Source organism: Papaver somniferum, chromosome 9 (assembly GCF_003573695.1).
Source record: "Papaver somniferum cultivar HN1 chromosome 9, ASM357369v1, whole genome shotgun sequence".
Lineage (NCBI taxonomy): Eukaryota > Viridiplantae > Streptophyta > Magnoliopsida > Ranunculales > Papaveraceae > Papaver > Papaver somniferum.
Window position 1 is genome coordinate 120,922,475 of NC_039366.1, and position 25,192 is coordinate 120,947,666.

A 25,192-nucleotide genomic window follows, 5' to 3' on the forward strand; every position below is an offset into this window, starting at 1 on the left:
TTATACGAACACAACCATGGGATCATTTAATTCAATTGAATATTTGGCAATCATCAAAGCATGGTACACAGAAACTCGAGTAGTAGATCACTCCCATGTAATGCCAGAGCCCGAAACCTTTTGGGCGAAGGTATATAACCAATATAGACAAGATTATGGGAATCGAAAGAGAAGAAGTATTCAACAAATTCATGATAGGTACCAGATTATCCAAAAAGTCGTTTGCGATTTTATAGCTATTCAACAACGGATCTTCAATGCCATCCATATTAGCATGTCCCCTCAAAAATTTGTAAGTATTTTAGAATTGGTTTTGTACAAAACTAAATTCAATGATTTTAAATTACAACAATAAATTTATTGCGTTGTATTTGTAGCACGAAGTCGTTAAAGCACGTTATTTTGAGGAAAAGGGTGAAGCATTCACATTTAATGAAAGCTATAATTTCATGGTATCCAAAATTCCAGAGTATCAATAGCCGGACAATTCATCTGCTTCATCTAGTGAATATTCAAAGTTTAATAAATGTTTGTGTAAATTTTGTGGGTAAATCTCTGTGTAAACCCTCACGAGACTATAACTCGTCCAATAGGATCACCTAGGAGTTTAAAGGCTTGTTGCACGTGCTAAGTGCAATCATGATTACTACGACAAGTGATTTGGTTTTTTATTCAATGGTTCTGAACTTGTTGTCTATTTTGTGGAATTTTAGTTTTTATTTATGTTAAACTTTAATTAAATAAAAGATAGAACATCAGATCATATATAGATTGCAACAAGACTTGAAGATAAACGATTACATTAATTTAAGATAAAACATTCAAATATAATCATTCTTCAAGAGTTTTGTTTCAAAGACTTGATTAACATCTAATGCAGGAACAGACACAGAAAGACAGAAAATTACATAAATTTAAGATAAAACATTCAAATATAATCATTCTTCAAGATTTTTGTTCCAAAGACTTGATCAATATATGATGCAGGAACACACACAGAAAGACAGAGAATTACATAAATATAAGATAAGACAATCACATTTAATCATTCTTCAGGATTGTTATTCCGAAGACTTGATCAACATATGATGCAGTGATTGTCGGCGATAAACCTACATTTCGTCGGGATTGTAGGAAGGAAAGCTTGCTTTCAGTAGCTTATAACATCCATCATGCGGAAAATTATCGCCTGTCTGGTTACGATAGTCTAAAAGAGCAGCACTTTTCTGAAATTTTAAAAATTAAACTGAGCTTAAAATAGTTAAGATTTTAGGAAATAAAATAAATTTGTTAATAATTTCTTACCCTTTGTTCATATGACATTCCAGAATTACGTATGTTAACTTCGGCCTGAATTGTCACAAAAGCGATGATGTCCTTCTAGAACTTGCTCCACCTTGCTCTAAGACCTCTTTGGACTCTCGCATTTGGATTTCTGGTTATTTTATCAAAAAATTCAAATACACTCTTCTAGAATTGGTTGGTAGTGTTATGAGTTGCATTCAGTATATTTTGTTTTGCTTCAATCCATGCTTGCGTAAGAGAAACATCTTCTTCTTTGCTGAATCTCATTTTTGTAAAATACAAATATGATAGAATGATTGGGATAGCTTCACTTTGGAAAGTGATTTGTTATATATAGAGATATGATGAGAGGATATAGAATTAAAAATAAATAAAAATCGTTATACAATAAATATTACCAGTACAAAAAAAGCAAAAAAAATGGTCGTTATACGGTGGAAAGGAGTAGTGCGGATATCCGTTAAAAAGTTAAAAAACTAGTCGTTTACATTTAAAACCATGGATCATTTTCATGACCCAAACCATGGATCATTTTCAGGACCCTGATATTGGTACGTGGTTGTACTTTGATTGATTGGCTTCGACGAATTATAAGGATAGTAGTCTTCTTGACTGTTTGGAACAAAAGAACCCGTCGACGGACCCGAATCACGAGACTGGACCGGTGTAGAAGACTCACCTGTATGTGGTGGTAGATACTGTCTCACACATCTCTGATTACATTCTGAACCGTATTTGATTTTGTATTGCAGTTCCTTTGTGTGGTCGAAAAAGAAATGTTGTTGAGCCATGAGTTGTTCTTGCGATTCCTGATATGCCTGACACCACATCTCCTGTATACAGTAAACATCGACATGAGTTTATATGTTTTTCACAAATGGAATATATAAGAAATAATGGACATATGATATTCACAGTTGTTCCCCGATTGACATTATAATTGGGTTGTGGATACTCCCCCAAATACTCCATTCCAATAGGCATATATTTTGCTTCAAAATCAGGGACACATACTCGAGCTGTCAGATTTTTTGTTGGATATGGAAAGAGATGACGATTGACGGGCACCAACTCTTCTATGTATGTGCTTATCCGTTGCGGTGCTGGTTTGCGTATATAAGCATCGTTATCCTGCGTACCATAAAAATCCTTGTTTCCTTCATGTACAATTACACCTGAGTACTTACCAACTGACCTCTCCTTCCACCACAACTTATACTCATGATCGGGTACTTCAACATAATGCAAGGAATTAAGTTGATTGTTGGTGTACAAATATGCATTGTTGATTTCTACTGTTGAATCAGGAGGATTGCACGGTATTACTGTCATACCAAGAACTTGTTTGAGACACCGTTCGTCCCAGGTACAAGGCGTTGCGACCAAATGGATCGTAAAAGACCCTCTGTGTTACAGAAATTTCTCTAGCCTCTACCACCTCGGGGTTAGTCTTCCATTCACTATCCTCCCTTGGCGGCCAAACTACAGAATCGAATGGGAAGTTATCAATTTGGTAACGCACAGCTGAATGGGTACCTGTATCACTTTGTGCGCCTTTTTTCAAGTCTCTTTGGTCTCCATCATATAACCTACCCGCTGGCCACGAATCCATATTTTCATTCTCCGCTTTTGTGTAAGGAAATAGACATCGGAAATATGCCCAAAACCATGGCTGCAAAAATATTAGTTATTATTAACAACTAATTGAATTACACGGTCATCAATAAAAAACAAGTAAGGAAAGTAAGATTACAAGTGAGTATGAATTCTTACCATCAATGGATACGAAAAGAACTGCAAGTCAGGCTTGTTGCACGTTACTCCAGTATTCAATCCCCATAGCATACTACCATACAAAGCTGAACCCCAATCATAATGCCTCAGCACATTTAAATCCCTCATTATACTAAGCCATTTAATCTCAACCATATTGTTCTTGTTTGGGAAAAGGACATTCCCAAAACACCAAATCAGAAACCATCTTGCAATTTGCTCCTGTTCAAGAACATTGTTTTCTAGCTCGAGTCTATGGTCGAGAAACACTTTAATCAAACTCTTCTTGATCCCCTTGCATCTATCCACAACTTCAACTCTCTTGTCGACTAAGTTTTCTTGCCTAACTTCTTCTATTCCAACAATCACCATATTACCTCATTTCCTTCTTCTTGTTGTAGCTTTCGCGTTAAGATATGGGGCCAAACAATCTATGGTTTGGGGAGCAATCTCATGCAGTTGGTCCATACTCATATCAACCAATGATATGCGATTTCCTCGGCCAATTGGAACTCCGGTAATTTGAGTGAAATTTAATGGGGTAAACCCTATTTCAAAACTAGGGAAGTGAAATGTATTGGTCGTATGCCACCACCTTTCAAATATACCAGTAGTTAGGCAGTTGTCTTGTAGTTTCGGATAATGTATCTTGAAAATTGAACTAAACCCACAATCTTCTACAAGTTGTCTAGCATGTGGAAATCTAGAAATTGCGGTATACATTTCACGAAGTTGGCTTACACTACTTCGATGTTTCAGAGCTTTCTGCCTCTCATCTGTCGAGATTGGGATTTTCAATTTATGATCACTATGTTCTTTAGAAGAAACCGGAATTGTATCATTCATAATTCGTTGAAAAGCGTCGGAGTACATCTACAACACACATGTACACAAAATCATCACAAAACAAGCCATTTTATACAAAAATTCAACAATGCATATATATTGTACAAAATAATCTATCAAACTAGAACAAAATAATCAATCAATCTCAAATTATCCATCCAAATACAATCTCTCCGCCAACAATCTGCCTAGACATAATACCTATGCATTTAATCATCCATCAATCAAAAATTATCAATAACAATACCATATCCATATCAACAATCATTCATAGACAACAACCACTTTGGTTCAATCAACAATATATCATAAATTCAATCAACAAGGTGTCAAACGATCAAACAACATACAAGGACATATTATAATGAACCTAATATCTCCAATTTAATCATAATCAAACTCAAATTTAATTTAAACTCTAAAATTTGAAACACTCACCTTGGACGATTTTGTTGATGAAACACGAAATTGAAAAAGGCAAATGATTCACCGTATAGTAAGGTCCAAACCCATTGAATCTTAAATCCTGAATCGCACCATAGGGGCTTCAAATCGAAAGGGGGTGTGGAGAGGAGAAAAATAGAGAAGAAGAAGGAAGAAGAAGAAGTAGCGAGCACGAGCCAGTTTCTGATGACTAAAACCTATAAAACGGCTACTGTTGATACGGCTACTGTCATGTAGGGAAGGGATAGCAAGCTCTCATAGCAAGGTTGGATTTCTTGTGCCATCGCTTCCCTACATATGAGGGATAGGGAAGGGATAGAGTGCACCATAGTGCTAGCTCTTATCGTAGTGCTTGGCCTAACAAAACATTTCCTGTAATCCTTCTCAGCTCAGATCTAGTTTCTTTTAGATAGGAATTGAGCAGATTATTTCTTGCTTGTATTTATCGGTAATCCTTCTCTTTTTCTGCCGAGTATCTCAACATCGTAGTTTGCTGTATATTGTTTTTTTTTCTTGATCAATGCTGTATATTGTTGTGTCTGCTGTATATCCTTCTCTTTTGTGCTTTTCTTGTCGACATAAAAGATGTTTCTTTTCTTTTTTATAAGCAATTCGACTTTTGTCGTGAAAACCACGCCAAGCATTTTCTCTCTCATCTCATCGCCATTAGTCTAGCGTTCGTTACTCCACATTATCTGTTCATCCAATACTTCACTTGCAAAAGTTAATGCTGTGAAAATTCAAATCGACAAAATCACTCGTCGTTTTCTCTTATTTCTCCATCTAGTTTAACAACCACCACACTTCCGTCGAAGGATCTACAATTTAAGTAAGCACTGCTCAGATTTTTTTATGTTTTTTATTTTTTATTTTTTTATTTTAAACTTCTGATTTGATCATTTTTTATTTATCTTGATCTGTTCCTTTGTTCAAAAATATCCTATAACATACAAATTCGGCTCTATATCAAAGAACTTATTGTTAATAGACTTATTCGTGACTGTGTGTATGCTGCATTTGGTTCTACCTAGGTCCTTGATTAGCATGGATTTGTAGGAATATTGCACCTTGATGACTCAACATCCATTAAAATTTGCAGTATTTGTTTAGTGATTAAGTGATCACATTAAGTTTGTTTTCTTGACATGTTGACTATTAGTTGTGTTTGGAATCTTTGGTGGATATCAGGTCACATGTACTCTGTTGCTATTCAATAGGTTATTAGGTTTCAGTGTACTTGCACCTGCAGTCGTCATGGATTGATTTGCTTGCCTTGTTGTTGAATTGTTCGTATTTTAAGAGACCTAGATATCACTTCGACTGTTGATAATCTTGGAATACGAATTTAAGGCGTTCGGTAAAATGTGTATCCTCCTTTGGTTTGATAAGCTTGTGAACTTGAATGGTGAATAATCTTCTGTTTTTCTATGCAATTTATGTAACTTTGGAGTAGTTTTACTATTTTGAGTGTGCAAATGTTTTACATTACTAGCGTACCTAGCAGCTGTATAAGTGTGTGTCTGGGCCTGTGCAAAGCTCCGGAGCCTTATACATGCCAAGCAGGGTCTTAATGTTTAAACTGTCTTTTGAGGGTTTTTGAAGGTTACTACATGATATTTCTACAGTCAATACATGATGGAGTTTCACATGATATTTACTTGTCTGTGGATTCCATTACGTATTGTAGGTCCTAAAAGTTATTCTAACCGTATTAGTTCTTTTGGAAACCATACATGGAAGGCAAACATGAGATTAATGACCACAAAACTTTGTTGATAGCAACTCACAATGGTGAAGCCACAGGTAATGTTGGGATCTAGTCGATTCTATTTTTCTGTGTTTTTTTCTTTGTATGGTCATATTTATAGAAATACGGTTGTTGCGTGTAATCCAATTTTTGCTGAATATTTGTTGTGGAAAATACTCATGTAACATCAGTAGCTTGGCCATTCAAAGTGCAAACGACATTCCATTACATGGTATAATTTAAAAGTCTTAAGGCATTTATGCTAGTTTGTTGGTTATCGAGGTAGTGCTGAAGGTTCTAAGTTGATCTGATAATTTTGTTGCAAAGTTCATCAGTTATCTCAAACTCTGACAGAGTAGTATCTTTAAGTTATAAGGGTATAAGACCAGTGACATAACTTTTGAAATGTAGTGTGTGATGCAGTGAGCCTTACCAGGGGAACCTTGTTGTGTTATTTGTGGTCGCTTTGATGAGTATATCTGTGATGAAATAGACGAGCTATTTATTTCTCTGTTTCATGCTTCCTTTCTCTGTCATTATTGCAGAGGGATTCTTTCACTGTTGATCATTATATACTGATACCGCCGAGACGAAATATAGTAAATCACCTTCAGTTATTCTTAAGACAATGCTCAAGGCCCCTGATCATCAGGTTGCAGGTCATCAAGCTCATGCTGGAAAGCTTGGGCCACTCGTAGATGGTTCTGGTTGCTTCTACAAGCCCCTACAAAGTGGCGATCGCGGCAACATAGAGGCTGCTTTCTATTCTTCATTCTCTTCCAATAGCAAAGTCCCGACTCATATTCGTCGATTTTTTCCCTCTTTCCACGGAACCCAGCTTCTAGAAGCTTCTGATGGATCTGGTATGCACCCTCACCTTGTTTTGGAAGACATCGTGTCAAATCGCCTGGACCCGTCTGTTATGGACATCAAGATGGGGTCCAGAACTTGGTATCCCCAAGCTTCAGAAGACTACATCATGAAATGCCTTCAGAAAGATAGAGAATCAACAAGTGTGGCCTTGGGTTTCAGGATATCGGGTTTACAGACCTTTGAAAGTAAAAAGCTTGGTTACTGGAAACTAGATAGGGATGCCGTCCAAGATTTTACGTTAGAAGACGTTAAGTTGACTTTAAAGAGGTTTGTCTCTTCCAATCCGTCATCAAATGCAGAACCTGATTGTTTACTTGCATCAACAATTTATGGTGGGTCGGATGGGATTCTGACACAATTGTTAGAGCTGAAAGCATGGTTTGAGGATCAGACAATACACCATTTCTACTCTTGTTCCATTCTTATGGTGTATGAGAAGGCAGGGGTGGGAGAGGAAGGGAGTCGGTCCCGAACAGGTGCTGAAGTTAAGCTTGTTGATTTTGCTCATGTTGTGGATGGCGAAGGTGTCATTGACCATAATTTCTTGGGTGGGCTCTGTGCTTTGATAAAATTTGTGTCAGATATACTAGTTTATTCTACCAACAGGTCTAAAGCTGAAGGTGATCTAAAGGAACAGCCTGATTCGAAAGCATAGGCGGTTCGAGAGAAATGACACCCTTAGTTGGTTGTAACTGGTAAGCACTACTCGATGTCTTTCGATTTTTTTACCAGAGCTGATTGAACTCTCTTTACCTTTTAGAAGCCTTTTAATGAAGTTGACTTATACCAAGAGTAGATTTGGTTAGCTTATCATAGTTTGCTCTGTAAAGGACAAGCCATAAGCTATTATTTCTCCACTTATCTAGACTCATTCTCAGGGTAAAACTTCATTCTATCATTAAATAAATCCAGTGATCCTGGAAACTGATTGATGCTGTAATAATAGGTACATTGACTTGATGTGGTAATTTTAAGTAGTAAATGTGGTAATTTCTTGTACCTCTTCAATTCTTCTCTAAACAATGATTAATGCGTTGTCTGCTTTAATGTGATCAGTATGATTTTGTCCTAATTTGCACACAAAGGCATCAACTAATCACTGTCGTGCAAGCCAAATAGTGTGTTTGCAAGATTCATCAACAAGTTGGGAACAGGGTGTTCCAGAAGAAATTTGGAGGGTAGACGTTCATCTTCCTGAGTTAGGTTGCTTTACATCTTTTACAGCGCTTGTTGTGACCAACTTTCATCTTCCTGAGTTAGGTTGCTTTACATCTTTTACAGCGCTTGTTGTGACTAACGTTCATCTTCTAGGTGTCTGCATCTTTGATGATGTAGGCTAGGCTTGATGTTCAGTGGTAAAGGCTGATTAAATAGGGAATTTGACTTCTGGCCTTTGGGGCCCAAACTATAAAATGTAGCATTGAGTTGCAGTGCCAGTTATGGAGACCCTGGTTGGACCGTGGATCCAAAACCGGCTGACAAAATAGAGTATTCCTAGTTAGACAAGAAAATCAATTGTGTTGTGCAAAAGCGGTGTGCCTGAAACAAGTTCCAATTAGTTTAAAAACGCGAGTTTGAAAGAGAAATATGGTTTGGTATAGGTATTACTATGCCTGGCTGGAATGCAATTGGACCTCAACCGGCTTGCCAAGGAATATCTTGTTCTATGCAGTGATTTCCTGGCAATTATGGAAGCGTATAAAGAGTCGTTCTTGTCATACCAAACCAGACCCTACAGAGTTGATAGCTTCTGGATGCTTCCGTCAAAACATGAAACTATGAAGTTGGTAGTTAAATTCTGATCGATGAAAATGTCATTGCCACTGCCATGGAGTTTGCAGCCATAATAGGGTGGACAAAAAATCGGTTTTTCTTGCACTAAAAACAACAAATCTTATTTCCAATGTAAAGAATTACAGTTTTCAATACAATAAAACAAACAAATCTTGTTTCCAATACAAAAAAATTGATGTTTTAGTGGACCTTAACATGTATACGTGCATACAAGTTAACAAGGCCCTTATGATTTAACCAAGAGAAATGGGTCTCTTTAAGAATTATGCAACAGTTGCGTTGGAGGAATGAATGCAGCACGCATTGGGCACAACTAACTACGGAGAATATTTCCTTCTTCTGGTCTTTGCAACATATTTAAGTCTCAACCACTTCATCTTCCCCAAAACGTCATCGAGTACATTTTTCCAGTCAAGATGGCTGGATTTGATTCTAGAAATTTTTATCTTAATGAATCACCTTTATGTCATCTCTATTAAAAATCTTCATACTTGATGCAACAATAGAAAATCAAGCAAAACTTTGAGATAAGAGTTAAAAGTTGACAGAAATGTCAGGACTCAGGAATTGTTCAGCTGGCCGCCAAGAGGCCCAAGACCCCATTAGTGATCATAAAATGCATCATTCAGTGCAGTTCACTTATTAGCTGTTTAAATTGTATCGACAAAAGCTGTTTAAATTGTATCGACAAAAAATAGTTCCCCGGAGAAAGAAAATTTTCTCTGTAACAATCCAAGTCCTTGCAGCTTTATTCCATGGATTACAAGAGCAAAGTACAATACCAGTATAATTACAGCATTTTATCATTCAGTGACAGAACTTAAAAGAAGATAATATTCCTATACAAACTCAAAGCGCATAAGAAGTTTTGCCGAATTGTATTTTTTGCCTTCTCGGTCGTAGAGAGGAACTGTCCGAATACCAGATTTTAATTCCCGAACAGGCAAACAATTCTGGCCACCAAAATCATCCTTCTCACCCGTATCATGGTCGCGAACTTCAAGACGAAGTATTGCTAAATCTGGAACTGTCAACGGGAATGAGAATTCTTGGTCCCAAACCGGTGTCCAACTATCGTCTAAAGGTTCTGTTTCAAATTTTTTAGCATCTGCTGGAACTCCTACTATATGCACCTGTCAAAGACCAATTTCGTCAGTACTCAATCTAAACGCACTAACTCAATGTACATTTCAATCTGACTAGAGGTATGCAGCAACTCAGAACCAGTAAATTTCTAGGGAGGAAACTAATTATCCAAGTCCAAATCGAGCAACCAGAATACTAAAACAAGGATTGTTTGAAATCAGAACTTGTTTAAAAGTTTCAGCTGTAAGAGAACATCTTCAAGCGGTTGGTTTGGGTGCTGGAAGTAATTTTATTGCAGAAGTTTTAGCGGTAATCACAGGTTTTGAATTGGACATTAGCTCAGGGAGTTTCTAAAATCAAAGTGGTTTCTAACTCAAAGTCTGCTGCTCAAGGAAACGATTTTCAAGCATTTGTACAGAGAATAGAATTTCTTTACTGATGCTATATGGCTAAGAGCAACTGCAGTGGTGCGAGTATAACCAAAGACCAAAGAGGGAAAAAAAGATCAAATTTTGGGTTTAGTATGGTGTGTGACGCTACGGTGGAAAGACTAAATTTTGTCAGACGTACATTATACGTTCGCCTGGTGTGGGGCGTAGACTATACCAACGCCTGATGGGTAGATCCTAAAAAAAAAAAAAATGAAAGAAGTGGGGCGGAGGTATAAAACCCGCCCCACTAAAATGGTTTTGAAAACAAAGAATGGGGCGGGGGTATAATGCCCGCCCCATACAAAATAATTAAAAAAAAAAAAAATGGAGCGTAGACTTTGCGTACGCCCCATGTGGAGCGTAGACTATACCAACGCCTGATGTGGGGCGTGGAATATACGTCCGCCTGATGTGGGACGTGCACTATACGTCCGCCTGGTGGTGGGGCGTGAAGTATACCAACGCTCGACTATATTTGGGTTTAGTCTTGGTCCCAGACCAAATATACTCTGGGTTTTAGTCGTTGATCAAAATTTGATCGATAGTACGTTCCACTACGTCTGTTCAAAAGACCAAATATTTGGGTTTACTCTCCCACTGTGGACGCTCTAAGAGAGCGTATATATGTCAGGATTAGTTAAAAGTTTTAGTTAACCTACTTTTTTCTTCATTGTGTAGAGAAAATAAGTACAGGATATTACAGTTTTAAGTAGCTACACCTATTTGCATTTAAGTGTTAACGGTGCTTACTTTAAGCCCTCGACCTATTTGTATTCTGATTTTGGTTATTAGAAGAAATAAATTTAAAATGAGAACATCATTTATCATAATCAATGCTCAAATGTGACTAAATAAGTGATGCCTGGTAGTCTACAGACACAGATACCTAAGCGTTGTCAACTGAACGTTAGCGAGATGCAGGGCTTCAAAAGCTAAGAGCTACACAGAGAATGAATCAAATAGACTTACCTTCACGTAGAAGTCCGGGGGAGAGTATGAGTCAAAATGTGATGCCTTGACATCAGAATCCCATCCATTACCCATGTACACTCTCACCTGTGTATAGCAGTCATAGAATAAGAGCTCATTCAATGGCTTATCAACCAAAAGAAAATGATTACACTTAAAATTCGAAATTAAAATACTAACTTTTAAGCATGTCTTCACTGGTAACTTTTCCCCGGGATTAAATAACTTGTTTCCTTCATCCGTTCTAATTAAAAAATCAGGTTTTTTAACATAACCACACCCTCCGTTGGATCTGAACATTCCCTGCATCAAACACAGTTTCTTGCCATATCCCTGTCATAGGAATATTCACATGTTAGTTTATGTTTTATGAACCTTCAGATGACCAAGAAAATTTGTCAGTCTAGTTTCAAGAGGAGAAAACAAGCTCAGGTGAAACAGTAAAGTAGAGATTGGAAAAACTTGATGCTGGCCAAGTAGAGTGAAACTAGTCCAAGCAAATATAGTATAGTTGTTATATAAAAGTTAATTCCAGACTGCAGGAACTACCTGCATGTTAAATGCTACCATTTGAGCTCCGTGCATCCACCCAATCATCGGGTTATAATTTGATGAATTAAACCTTGTTCCTTTTGGATATATCCGCAGCAGATTCCGCTGGGTGAATCTAGAAACAGAATTTCATTCACTAAGAAAAGATAATAGCCATATATACATATACACAGAGAAAAAAGGAACGGAATCACAAAACAACACTCAAGCTTGAGTATTCTTTCTGCTATAACTACCTGACAAGTTCGGTTCCATAATCCTCCGCTCCCTTTTCAAGCTGTTGTTCACTCAAACTGAGGCGTTCAACCTTACTAGGATCCAGCGTGAGAGACGTGGCAAACCCACTCCTGTGTTTCTTAGCATGAATTCCAATAAGACTCTTGTATTTATGAACTCCTAATGAGCATGATTTATCTTCAGAATTATCAATATTTTCACTTTCACCACCGCTGTCTTCACTGTCTTCAGTGTCTAGGTCATTTTTATCTTCAATGACTTTCTTTTCATTTTTATCGTCCTCGCAGGGTGCTTCATTCTCACATGAATCCTTACTATACAGATACTCTTTTGGGGGTTTGGTCGAAAGAAGGATTTTGCCCTTCAATGCTCCTGGTGATGGGAATTCCTCTAAGCATTCTATGGATGTAAAAAGCACATCCCCAAGAGTTTGAGTGATCATCTAAAAACCAAAAACAATGGACTGCAGTCATGAAAAAACACTTGAAAGTTGAAACCAATGTAAGTGCCTTAAATCTATTTACCCAAACATCATTAAAACTGTCTAGAACCGATTACCCACCTCAGCAGCTTTAGCCTGTAGTTCTGGAGTAAGGTGATCTTCCAAAGTTACCACCAGAGGGTATTCGGACCCAACAAACGCGTATTCCCTAATGGACTTCAAGCAATCAATGAATGGCACTTTAGCAGTCAGAGTCCTACAGAAACAGAAAAATATGAATTACTTCAAACGAGATTCCCTAATCTCATGAAAACATTTGTGGAAAATGAAATCACCGTCGATCAACAATAAGTCAGTTCATTAGCTCTTTAAAAAAAGCTGCAATTTCTTAAATGACCATAATGGTATCTTGATACTTCTTCATACCAAGTTGGTTCCCATTTTTTCAGTTGATTGTATCCGCTGACGATAGATATCTACGATAAACAAGTAATACATAACAAATTCAACATTCTATATGGACTACAAGGACCCGAGACTCTAAAATTCGAGGTTATGTGAGGCAGGTATCGCGATGATTTTGAATCCAATAGAGTCCTCAGTTTTGACAGGGTTGTAAAAGACAACAACACACTTGTTTTGGTAAAGTTTGATATCAATGGCAAATAAAAAGTCAGTCAGTCATCATTACCTTCCATGATAGACCTTAATGTCATCTCCTGCAGAATTAGGCCATATATCCAGTTCAATAACTCTCACACCATTCTTTAACGCATTTACAATTGGCACACAACTGCTTTCACTATTGAGTTGATTCCCAGTTAGATAGGAATTATGCCCTGTATATATGAAGTAATGAGACAATGGAGCTGTCATATCATGATATACCTGAAAAAACACACCAAATTCAGATTCTCAGCCCAAAACCACGACAAAAAAATTAGATGACCTAATTCACTAAAGATAGGATTTGAACATGTGACCACAATTCGTCAAATTTTTTTGAGTCTTTGGTTTTGTATGGTTTGACTATTTTATTGTATGCAAATAAACTTGATCCAAATCAAAATCAAAGCTTAAATTAAAGTAAAAATGAAGAAAATACCTGTTGATTGATAGGGAAATTAAGATGTTGATCGAAGAGATAATGATGAAAATCATCAAGAGTAAGCGTATTATTTCTAGTAAACTTAGCAATGTGATGTCTTGATTGAAGAATATTTGATATTATCTTATCTGCATCTTCAATTTTAGCATCAGATTCTCCTTGAAAATTGATCAAGAACTGTAGCAGTTGATCAGATGTCATCAGATTTTTACCCTCTGAGTATTTTGAAAATGCTTCTTTGACATCTGATGGTGGTTCAGCTTCAATTACTTTAAAGTTCCTTTTAAATATCTTAAACATCTTATAACTACTCCCGGTTTCTTTGTCCTTAGACGACATCTGATGGTGATGATCACGGTCGAGTTTTAAAATTTATTTTCTTGATTGGATTTGAGTTTCTGTTGCTGGTTTTGAGATGGATAGAAAGCAGTTGGAAGGATACAAACTTAAATGATCCAATCAATCACTTTGGAGAAGATCCAACAACTGAAAAAGAAGAATACCGACTTTAAGTGTCGACAAATGTATCCCAATTCCCACCCACACGATTCAGAAGTACGCGGCTTTTTGGGATTCTGAGATTTGTATGCCTTTCTTTTTCAGTAGTCGACTTCGTTATCGTGTTGTGGACATTGGACCAGCCCGTCTTAACGTTATATTGGTGGCACGCACGATAAATGTTGAGGGAGACTTGCAATAACCTAGGTGCTATGCGTAGTGTGGAAGGTTACAAAATTTCTACTAAAATTTGGGTTCAGTCTGCAACATGCAAAATAAGATATGATATTCATTTGGATAACTACGCCAATATACTCACCACTAACGATGATCAGTTGTTTCATATCTAATGGGTAAGTTTTTGTAATAATTCTTGGAATCTTGCAACAATTAACAACATGTTAGATGTATAAAAAATAATATGTAAAGAACCGAATCGAAACAACTCTACCGAAATAATTTGACGAGGGCAGAATTACAGGTTCAACAAGTTGTCCTTAACACATTATTTCGCGGGTATACTCGAGGTGAGTAATGCTAAACCCCACACAGCAAAGATGTGTCTAGGATAAGACTGCCCGATATAACTTGAGTTAGCACAACGCAAATTACCCACTCTTGAACTTAGCAACATGGATTGGAAGTAAACATGCCTCGAAACAAAGAAAGAAGATGATAAAAAGAATTGCTTCTGATGTATATTGAAAACAGATTTTCGAGTTGTATTTATAGGAGAAGATACTTGCGAATCAAGATAGGTTTTAGTTTTCTTCAAAAACAATTAAAATCGAAAAAAGGAATTCTCCCGTAAATAAAACACTTTAGAGAAATTAATTTTGGAAATTGTTTCCTAAAGAAAAGAAAAACTCGCAAAAATAAAATCTATTAAACACGGGGCTTGATGTATGGTATACGCGCATATCCATGGGTTGAAACATGTATCTTTCGCCCCACCCACTTCACCCTCGTTTGTCAATACATCTATAAGAATATGGGTATGCGCATATCCATGGGTTGAAACATGTATCTTTCTCCCAACCCGCTTCACCCTCATTTGTCAATACATCTATAAGAATATGGGTATATAGTGGAGCTCCTTCTCTAATATACCCAATGTAGGACTAAAGAGATTCATTCACTCGAAGAAAATGAGTGAGTATTCATAGAACCCTTAGGTTCTAAGATTAAACCACACCAAGACCAAAAATATTTTACTAAAACTCATTTTTCTCCTACAATCCCTACATGAATGAAATCTCGAAGAAAAAAAATGAAAAATCAGAATAAGGAAAATACCATAGGAAAATATGTCCATGAGATCTTGAACCCTTGCTTGGTGAGAAGTTACCGGAACTACTTGCTAGATAGTGGACGTTGTCTTGAACTGCTAGCGTTTGGTGCAATTCGTGACAACCACCACGCATGATATCTTCCTGTCATTGCTACGTTCGTGCCGTTTAGTCCAATTTGGCCCTGGACATATCATGTTTGTTAGAGCACTGCTCGGTCGAACTCGCAAGCGTTGCTATCTCAAGCTTGTTTGTCAAGTTTAGTTGCCAAAACTATAAGTCTTGATTTCTAGTCTACTTATAGATAAGTCCCGGACTAGGATAGTAACTGTAGTTGAGCTCTAAACTCCACGACATTCATCATGCAAAGACGAAGAACTATTCAAGGAACTGGTGGAACTTCATCGACAAAAAAGTATGTGGAGACTTGAACTTATTTATCACTCAAAAGTCTATCTATTTTATCTCCTATCTTGAGACAAAAGTCATATTGCTATATAGACTTCGATTATACACATTTGCTATTTCGAGCCGAGTTTATCTCGCTTATCTATTTCTCGAAATATGTGTTGGTAAGATTTCGCGTTGTCCAAGTTCATCTTTACTCGTGACGAAAGTCATGTTGATTATTTCAATAACTTGAAAATCGCTTTGATGAAAAATAGTTTGCGAATAACAACTATATAACATCCTCTAAGAAAGTTTCAATGATTGAAATGAGAGTTTAGAATATATAACCATGAATGGATATAAACATTGTATGTGAACTCATACTTGTGTAAGTCCAAAATCCTTGGACCAAAGTATGCGTACTTTACTGGTTTAGGATGTCCGGAGCTAAGTCCGCGTACCTGTACGCGTACTGTCGGAAGTTCACATCACGTGAATTTCTGCTGGAGTTTGTGAACCAAAAACAAGCTCAATCCAGGTATTTAAGTATGTGTACCGGTATGCGTACTTAAATGGGTTATTTTCTAAAAACGGTTTATTCGTGAACTAAGACATTTATAAATTAAGGAATGCAATATTTGCAAACTGTGGCTATAATGTTCATGAATCGATTCAAGTGAATCAAAATCGTTTTTGCTTCGATTGTGTCTTGTATACTTCTATGAGATCTAAGCAATTGAACAACTCTCTAACTAGTTCTTTTGAGTCATTTGAACTAGGTATGGTGAAGATGAATAAGGTTGATATGAAAGTGCTCATATGGTTAACCATTGGTTAACTATTGTTGAACCAACTAAGTGTACACGTTTAGGTACGGTCACTCAAACCTAAATGAAGTTACATTTCATTTGTGTATAACAAGCTAAATTCGATCTAACGGTTGAAATATATTAGCTTGAATCTAATCAGGTTTCCATCTAACGGTAAATATTGAATGCTTTGTTGCCAAGGTAACTTAGATTGCAAACCCTGATTTGAAGACTATATAAAGGAGAACTCTAGTAACTGGGAAACCTAATCCCCACATCTCATGTATGATACTAGTTGTATAATCTAGAGTTGATTATCCTTTAACCTTAGGTTTTTCACGAAACCTTGTAGGTTAACGACTTGAAGACTTCATTGGGATTGTGAAGCCAGACCCAACTATTTTCTCTGTAGTTGCGTGATCTGATCTTGTTGTTTCTATCGTATTTGAGTACAATCGTAAGATTGGATTGAGATTAATTTCTCCGATAGGCAAGATAGAAAAGTAGTCACAAACACCTTCGTCTCATCGTTTGTGATTCCACAATATCTTGTTTTGCTAGTCGATTAATATTATTGTGAGGTGATTTATATTTCTAGGTTGTTCTTCGGGAATATAAGTTTGGTATATCAATTGGTTCCTGTTCACCTTGATTTATCAAAAGACGGAACAAAACTCGTAAGTATTTCTGTGCGAGACAGATTTATCTATTCCTGTAGACTTTTCTGTGTGAGACATATTTGTTTATTAAAGTCTTCGAATTTGGGTCGTAGCAACTCTTAGTTGTGGGTGAGATCAACTAAGGGAATCAAGTGCGTAGTATCCTGCTGGGATCAAAGACGTAAGGAGCGCAATTGTACCTTGGATCAATGTGAGATTAATTGGGGTCCAACTACAGTCCAGACCGAAGTTAGTTTGTAGTAGGCTAATGTCTGTAGCGGCTTAATACAATGTGTGTTCAATCTGGACTAGGTCCCGGGGTTTTTCTGCATTTGCGGTTTCCTTGTTAACAAAACTTCTGGTGTATGTGTTATTTCTTTTCTGCATTATATTTTGTTAAATAATTGAAATATCACAGGTTGTGCGTTGAATCGATCAATTGGTAAATCCAACCTTTGGTTGTTGATTGAAATTGATTGATCCTTGAACATTGGTCTTTGGTACCGTTCAAGTTTATCTCTCTTATATTCAATCAGGCTCGCAAATTATTATTTGTTTGATTGCGGATTTAATTATGAGATTGAGATATAACTCTTTCATATACTTTTCTTAAGATTGAGTCTGACTGTCTAGTTGATTCTATTGAAAGTATATTGGAGTTAATCATACAGATTGCTAAGCGAAATATTGGGTGAGGTTGTTGTACCCCCACTTTTTCAATGTTTCTTAGAATGCTCTAGAGAATCGGCTCAATTCTCATTGGAAGCGGCCCCACTTCCTCATTCAGATAGGTGAGTTCCATCAAGAGTGTTTACTGCTACACCCCACTTCAATCTTAAATTGAAACTATATAACCCATTAAGACTTATTTAAAAGTTATCCTCCACATACAGTCACACTATCACATCAACACCATAGGGAAGGGACAGAGAATAAAATTCTCTGATATTGTTTACCTTTACCCACCACAAATTATTTATCTCATTCAAAACCTTGATCTTTGGATCTCTAGTCAGCAAGGTTAAGTATCCTTCATGGCAAGTTTAATTATTGAGCCTAAGCCCCATCCTCCTCGATGCTTTACTAACTATCTCCTTTGACAAACCTTTCGTCAAAGGGTACCCGATATTCTTCTTGGACCTTGTCCAATCTATGGAAATAACGCATGTTGATATTAGTTTTTATAAAGAATTATTTCTTTTACGCATATGTATAGACTTTCCGTTGTACAAGATATTCTTAGCTCTACCTATTGCAGCTTTGTTGTCACAATGTATAGATATAGCTGGCACAGGCCTATGCCAAAGAGGAATATCTTCTAAAAAGTTTCTTAGCCATTCGGCCTCCTTTCCTGCTTTATCTAACGCAATAAACTCCGAATCCATAGTTGAACGAGCTATACATGTCTGTTTGGAACTCTTCTAAGATACAGACGCACCTGCTAGAGTGAATGCATATTCACTCGTAGACTTAGAATCCTCTGAGTCTCATATCCAGTTTGCATGACAAAATCCCTCAAGGACGGCCAGATGCCCTTCGTAACAAACAAAGGGTCACTGTGTACTTCAAGTACTTTAGCACTCTAATAAGTGCATCCCAATATATCTTCCTTGGATTATAAGTATGCCTTCTTAACCTACTCACGGCATAAGCAATGTCTGGTTTCTTACAATTCATCAAATTAATACATCAGACTTCCTATGACTCTTGAGTATTTAAGTTGGTCAACTCCTACACCCTTATTCTTCTTGAGATGACAAGAAGAATCATACGGAGTACAAGCAGGTTTACAGTCATACAAATCATATTTCTTAAGTATGGATTCAACATAATGAGACTGACTCAGATTATATCCATTATAAGTTTTTCTAATCTTCATCCTTAATATGACATCAGCGGGGCCTAAGTGTTTCATGTCAAAGTTCTCATTCAACAATTTTTTAGTGGAATTAATAACATCCATGTTTGTACCTACCATAAGCATATCATCAACATACAAGCATACAATCACACAAACATCTTTGACAAGTTTAGTATAAACACACTTATCAGATTCATTAATTTTAAAACCACTAGAAATCATTACATGATCAAATTTCTCATGCCACTGTTTAGGTGATTGTTTCAACCCATACAAAGATTTAACCAGTTTATAAACTTTCTTTTCACAACCTTTAACTACAAATCTCTCTGGTTGTTCCATATAAATCTCTTCATCTAATTCACCATTAAGAAAAGCCGTCTTTACATCCATTTGATGTATCTCTAGATTATGGACAGGTTATATCTAAAGTCGGTTGTTATTGAACTAATGTTTAAATAAACTAAGGAATGCTTTTGCAAACCGTGGCTATAAAGTTCATGAATCGATTCGAGTGAATCAAACCGATTTTGCTTCAATTATGTCTTATGTAGTTACATAATATTTCCTTGCAATTGAACAACTCTCTAACTAGTTCATTTGAGTCATTTGAACTAGTTATGGTGAAGAATAATAAGGTCGATATGAGAGTAATCATATGGCTAACCTTTTGGTTGACTTGTTGAACCAACAAATATTAATATTTCGGTGCGGTTCACAAACCCAAAATTGGACATTTCATTTGTGTGTGACAAGCTAAGTTTTTGATCTAACGGTTGAGAAATATTAGCTTGAATCTAATCAGGTTTTCATCTAACAGTGAATATTGAATGATTTGTTACTAAGCTAACATTGATTGCAAACCCTGATTTGAAAGTGTATATAAGGGAGAACTCTAGAAACTGGGAAACCTCATCCCCACACATTTTGTGTGATACTAATTGTGCTAAGCTAGAGTTGATTCTCCTTCAACCTTTGGTTTCTTCTTTCTAAACCAGGTTAACGACTTAAAGACTTCATTGGGATTGTGAAGCCAGACCGATACTACTTTTATCGTAGTTGTGTGATCTGATCTTGCTGTTTCTATCGTACGAGTATAATTTTAATAATTGGATTGAGATTTGTATCTCCGATAGGCAAGATAAAAAGTAATCACAAACAAACTTCGTCTCATCGTTTGTGATTCCGCGATATCTTTTTTCGCTGCGTCGATTAAGATTATTGTGAGGTGATTGATAATACTAAGTTGTTCTTCGGGAATATAAGTCTGGTATTATTGATTGGTTCATGTTCACCTTGATTTATCAAAAGACGGAACCAAACTCGTAGGTATATTCGTGGGAGATGGATTTATCTATCATCGTAGACTTTTCTGTGTGATACAGATTTTTTTATTAAAGTATTCGACTTTGGGTCGTAGAAAATCTTAGTTGTGGGTGAGATCAGCTAAGGGAATCAAGTGCGCAGTATCCTGCTGGGATCAGAGGCGTAAGAGCATAACTGTACCTTTGATCAGTGTGAGATTGATTGGGGTTCAACTACAGTCCAGACCAAAGTTAATTTGGAGTAGTCTAGTTCTATAGCGGCTTAATACAGTGTGTGTTCAATCTGGACTAGGTCCCGGGGTTTTTCTGCATTTGCGGTTTCCTCGTTAACAAAATTCTGGTGTTTGTGTTATTTCTATTCCGCATTATATTTGTTTATATAATTGAAATAATACAGGTTGTGCGTTTTTCAATCAATTAGAATATCCGACCTTTTGGTTATTGATTTAAATTGATTGACACTTGGATATTGGTCTTCGGTACCATCCAAGTTATCTCTCTTTGATAAAGACTCGCAGATTTCTATTTGCTTGAGTAAATATCAAATCGAGAGATTGAGATATAAACTCTTTGATATACTTTTATCTAGATTGAGTCTCACTGTCTAGTTGATTCTCTAGAAAGTATATTAGAGTTTGTACATACAGATTGCTAAGCGAAATATTAGGTGTGGTTGTTAGACCCCCGATTTTTCAATTGGTATCAGAGCAGGGAAACACGTTTAAGACCTTACAAGTCTGTGTTTGTGGCAATCTGAGTCTATGGACAGAATCTCCTTCACGCATACCAAGATGTCTTCTAAAGCTTTTAACTATGCCAAATGCTTTGGAAATACCTCAAAGGATCACTCCTTAGCATATTCTTCTGAATCCCGAGGTATGAAGGTTGTCCCATCTGGTGCTGCCATCTCTCTCTCTGATGAGACATTGAGCACTATGGCAAAAGCTGAAAAGGAGCTCACCAGAATCTCAAAAAACACTGCTGAGATTATGGATTTTCAGGATCATGATCAGCTTATTGATGAATTTGAAAAGTCTCTTGATCGAGAACATGAACTCTACAACATCATTGAGTCTTTCTCTAAGAATATTGAAAAAGTTCCCCAAGAAACTACTCAACAACGTGAAAAGATTAGTGTTCTTGAATATATTGTTAAGGAAGACTCAATTAGAGAGAAACGTTTGGTCGAGACTCATTCATCAGATCTTAACAGACTTCGTGTTGAAAAAGAGAAACTAGAAGCATCTCTTACTCTAACTCATGAACAGTGTAAATCCTTGGAAAAGGAAAACTCTGTCTTAAATAGAAATTTTTCTGTACATACTAACTCTCATGAGTTACAGTACATGACGAAATGTTCTCCAGAAGAAGATTGTGTCAAGAAAAGTTTGCATAACTTACAATCTTCTCACATGGCTATGAAGTTAAAACTGGTGCCAATTGTTGCTTCTCCTCCACAAACCTGTACTTTCTAGGGGAAAAAAGAATCACTATGTTATCCATTATTTTGCCAGAAAGAAACAAATTTCTAAACTTCATAACTTGCTTTTTTACACTGTCAATGGGATAAATAGTCCGTCGACTACTGCAGTGAATCGCATGCCCACAGAAAACCAGATACCTTATAAACGTGATCTCTTTCTTAGAAATCATCACAGGAATCATACGCTATCTAGTAGTATAAATTCTTGTACTGCTGACAAAAGCATTCCCTGTGTTTATAAGAATGTTCATGGTAAATCTAAGTCTAGAAAATGGATTCCTCTCTATTCTGATCCTCTTGAACCAATTGCAAGAGGTCCTAGATTTAGTCCTCAGAGAAACCCTTATGATGGATATGTAAACCACACTGTGTCTTACTCTTCTGGGATGAAGGTTAACCAAAGAAATGAGAAGAACACAAAGATCAAACTACCATATGATATGTACAACTCCTTTCTCGATGATCATAATGGGATTAATTTCCACTCTACCACCTGATTCCAGATATTCTTTTCCTTGTTTCTAACTTGAGAGGTACAAGGAAAATTATTGAGAAATACTCAAGTATGTTGTATATTATTTTCTTTTTGTTTTAAGTTTTCTTTGTGTTGACGGTCCATAAACATCCGCGTCCTCCTCCTATGAGTTCTTAGGGTTTCCAACCTATGTTTACAAACACATATATATTACTTTGTTGGGTTTTCCTTTCCTTAACAAAATTAATATGGAGAACTCTGCAAAATCTCAAGAGATTGTGCATCTTGATATGGAGGAAGATACTCAAGGAGGTGATTCAATTCAAGAGCTGGTTCTAAAGAAGATGCTTGAAAGAAAGGATCACAACTCTTGGATTGATGATTCTGTCAAGGATTTAACTCGTTTTCAAAACGATTCAAAGGTCGAGTTTGCAAATCTGCAACTGCAAATAAACCAACTCCTAGATGGCCTGGCCAGAATCCTTGCAAATCAGAATATTCTGATACGGAATCAAAAGAAGCTCATCATGGACTGCGTCAAAGCTAGACAACTTGCTCGGGTTGTTGATCGCAAAGTTAGTGTTCTAACTCACGAACATGGTGTGTCTACAGTCAAGAGAATAAAGGAAACCAGTGATACCTTCTTTGATGGATTCATTGAAAGGTACGAGGTCCTCAATGAACTCTGATTTTTCCTTTAGTTCGACTAGTAAATCTTCTATTTTTCTGTTTTTGTTTAGAAGAATAACTAGAGGTTGGAATAGCCGTTATTGTGATTACACATAGCTATGTCCAACGTTTTCATCTTCATGTTTTTAGATTTATTGGTTTAAATTCTAAAATTTTTTGGAAGATGATTTTTGCAGTATTAATCTTTATGGTTTTATATATTGCAATATTGTTATAGGATATGTGTGTTTGCGTCCGTGAACTTGATTGTCCCATATCTTGTCAAAAGTAAAGTCGTTCATGAATTGATATGCATGTATTGGTAAAAGAATGAATGGACTTTTGAAAAATACAAAAGTTAAGCCTATTTTGTCAATTATTGTTGGAAGATAGGTTAAAATATTTTGTTTACAAGGATTATGTCTATTAAATGTCGTTATGCAAATAGTGATGGAAAATAGAATCAATCCTTGTATATTCTGCGGTAATTGATCTTCCTTGATCCGTATTTTATGTATTAATGTGCGGCTCCGTAATGTGTCTTATGTTGAGCACGAAACAACCAAGTTGATTATTTTTATGATTAGCCTTGTTGTTGTTCCGTAAAGTACTTTATGTTGAGCATTTTGAACTAAATTAATCATCTTGTTTGGTTATTTAGTTATGACTCCATAAGTCTTCTTATGTTTGAGCGTTCATGACTGGGTTGATTGTTTAACTTAGTCATTTCTCCATAGACTCTCTTATGCGAGTATGACCAATTAAATTGATTACTTTTGTGGTTAATTTGGTTGTGTATTTCGATTATATTAATTATGGGTTTACTTGTGATTAATCTAATTGAGCACTCTTAAGTCTCCATAAGTTTACTTGTGTTGAGCATTTTTGGTTAAATTAATCATGAACTTCTTGTGGTTAATTTAATATTTTGGATTCAACTTCATACTTGTATGTGATTTGTTATGTCCAAAGAAATCCTTCTTTTCTTTCGAAATCAAGGTCGCTCTTGTTGTTCCCTTGGGAATGACATTATTTGGGGGAGAGTTCTTTTTGAACTTGCACTTAATTGCCAAATCTTTGTGGGGAGTGCGGATGTGGAATATTATAGGGGTTATCTTGTATCTTTAAACTCCTTGATGAATGCATTTAGCTTCGGCTTTATGATTGCATCTAAATAAGATGATGTGTGTTCTTTCTTTTGGTCATTGAATGTCTCTTTCGAAAATTTCATTAGGATCCCGTTCTTGTACCTTTGCCAATTTTATTGACAAAAAGGGGGAGAATTAATATGTAGTTCACACTACAAATACATATGGTTTTCGGATCATTATGAAAGGAGGAGTGGTTTCAATGTGAGATGGAGTATTGACTAAGGGGGAGTGATACATATCACCATAGTATTGTTGTTGAAGTTGTGATACAGTTGAACTTTGACGCTGTATAATGATACTATGACACTTTATAACAATGATTGAGAACTATTATTTTCTTGTTGTTATAGCTATGGATTTTCAACAACGATGATGCTAAACTTACAACCTTTGGGATCATTGGAGTACTTGGAAGTGACGAAGATTCCGAGTAATGTTGAAGATTAGGCATGTGGAATGGGAGCTATAAAAGTTAATTTATTTATTTTTTGTATTGCATATGTATTAATAGTTTTTCCACTAAAATTGACAAAGGGGGAGATTGTTAGAGCATTTCTCGGTCGAACTCGCATGCGTTGTTATCTCAAGCATGTTTTTTCAATGTTAGTGATCAAAACTATAAGTCTTGATTTCTAGCCTACATAACTAAAGGTCTCGAACTAGGATAGAAAGTGTAGTTGAGCTCAAGAACTCCATGGAAATCATCATACAAGACGAAGGACTACTCAAGGAACTGGTGGATCTTCATCGACTAAAAGGTATGTGGAGACTTGAACTTATCTATCACTCAAAAGTCTATTTACTCTATCTCCTACTCTTGAGAAAAAAGTCGTTTTGATATATAGACATTTATTATACACATTTGCTATTTCGAGTCGAGTTTATCTCGCATATCTATTTCTCGAAATGTGTGTTGGTAAGCTTTCGCTTTAACCGAATTCATCTTTACCAAGTGACGAAAGTCATGTTATGTTTC

General features: G+C 36.3%; 2 protein-coding genes across 4 annotated transcripts; one reads left to right on the forward strand and one right to left on the reverse strand.

Moving 5' to 3' along the window:
- Positions 1 to 4,845: 4,845 nt before the first annotated feature.
- Positions 4,846 to 8,035, forward strand: LOC113310350 (inositol polyphosphate multikinase beta-like). Of its 3 annotated transcripts, none has more exons than XM_026558998.1 (3): positions 4,846 to 5,197; positions 6,056 to 6,171; positions 6,661 to 8,035. In XM_026558998.1, exon 3 carries the CDS (start codon positions 6,744 to 6,746, stop codon positions 7,641 to 7,643), a length of 900 nt encoding a protein of 299 aa, XP_026414783.1. In that variant the 5' UTR covers positions 4,846 to 5,197; positions 6,056 to 6,171; positions 6,661 to 6,743; the 3' UTR covers positions 7,644 to 8,035. The 3 variants fall into 3 exon arrangements, with proteins under 3 accessions (XP_026414783.1, XP_026414784.1, XP_026414782.1); XM_026558999.1 differs by having other exon boundaries at positions 6,109 to 6,171; XM_026558997.1 differs by lacking the exon at positions 6,056 to 6,171 and having other exon boundaries at positions 4,849 to 5,197.
- Positions 8,036 to 9,388: 1,353 nt separating this feature from the next.
- On the reverse strand, positions 9,389 to 14,160 carry LOC113310241 (phosphoinositide phospholipase C 4-like). Its single transcript, XM_026558845.1, has 8 exons — positions 13,605 to 14,160; positions 13,191 to 13,387; positions 12,620 to 12,755; positions 12,057 to 12,499; positions 11,818 to 11,935; positions 11,449 to 11,601; positions 11,269 to 11,355; positions 9,389 to 9,915 (listed from the first exon to the last, which is right to left on the reverse strand). Exons 1-8 carry the CDS (start codon positions 13,944 to 13,946, stop codon positions 9,622 to 9,624), a joined length of 1,770 nt encoding a protein of 589 aa, XP_026414630.1. The 5' UTR covers positions 13,947 to 14,160; the 3' UTR covers positions 9,389 to 9,621.
- Between the last annotated feature and the right edge of the window lie 11,032 nt (positions 14,161 to 25,192).

What these genes read in the sequence shown, in the direction of transcription:
- LOC113310350 (XM_026558998.1), top strand. Translation starts at nt 6,744, where the DNA reads ATGCTCAAGGCCCCTGATCATCAGGTTGCAGGTCATCAAGCTCATGCT.
- LOC113310241 (XM_026558845.1), bottom strand. Translation starts at nt 13,946, where the DNA reads ATGTCGTCTAAGGACAAAGAAACCGGGAGTAGTTATAAGATGTTTAAG. An exon ending in TACAGGCTAAAGCTGCTGAG is followed by an intron (nt 12,500 to 12,619) that starts GTGGGTAATCGG and finishes TTTGGTTTTTAG; the next exon opens with ATGATCACTCAAACTCTTGG. An exon ending in TATGGAACCGAACTTGTCAG is followed by an intron (nt 11,936 to 12,056) that starts GTAGTTATAGCA and finishes TTCTGTTTCTAG; the next exon opens with ATTCACCCAGCGGAATCTGC.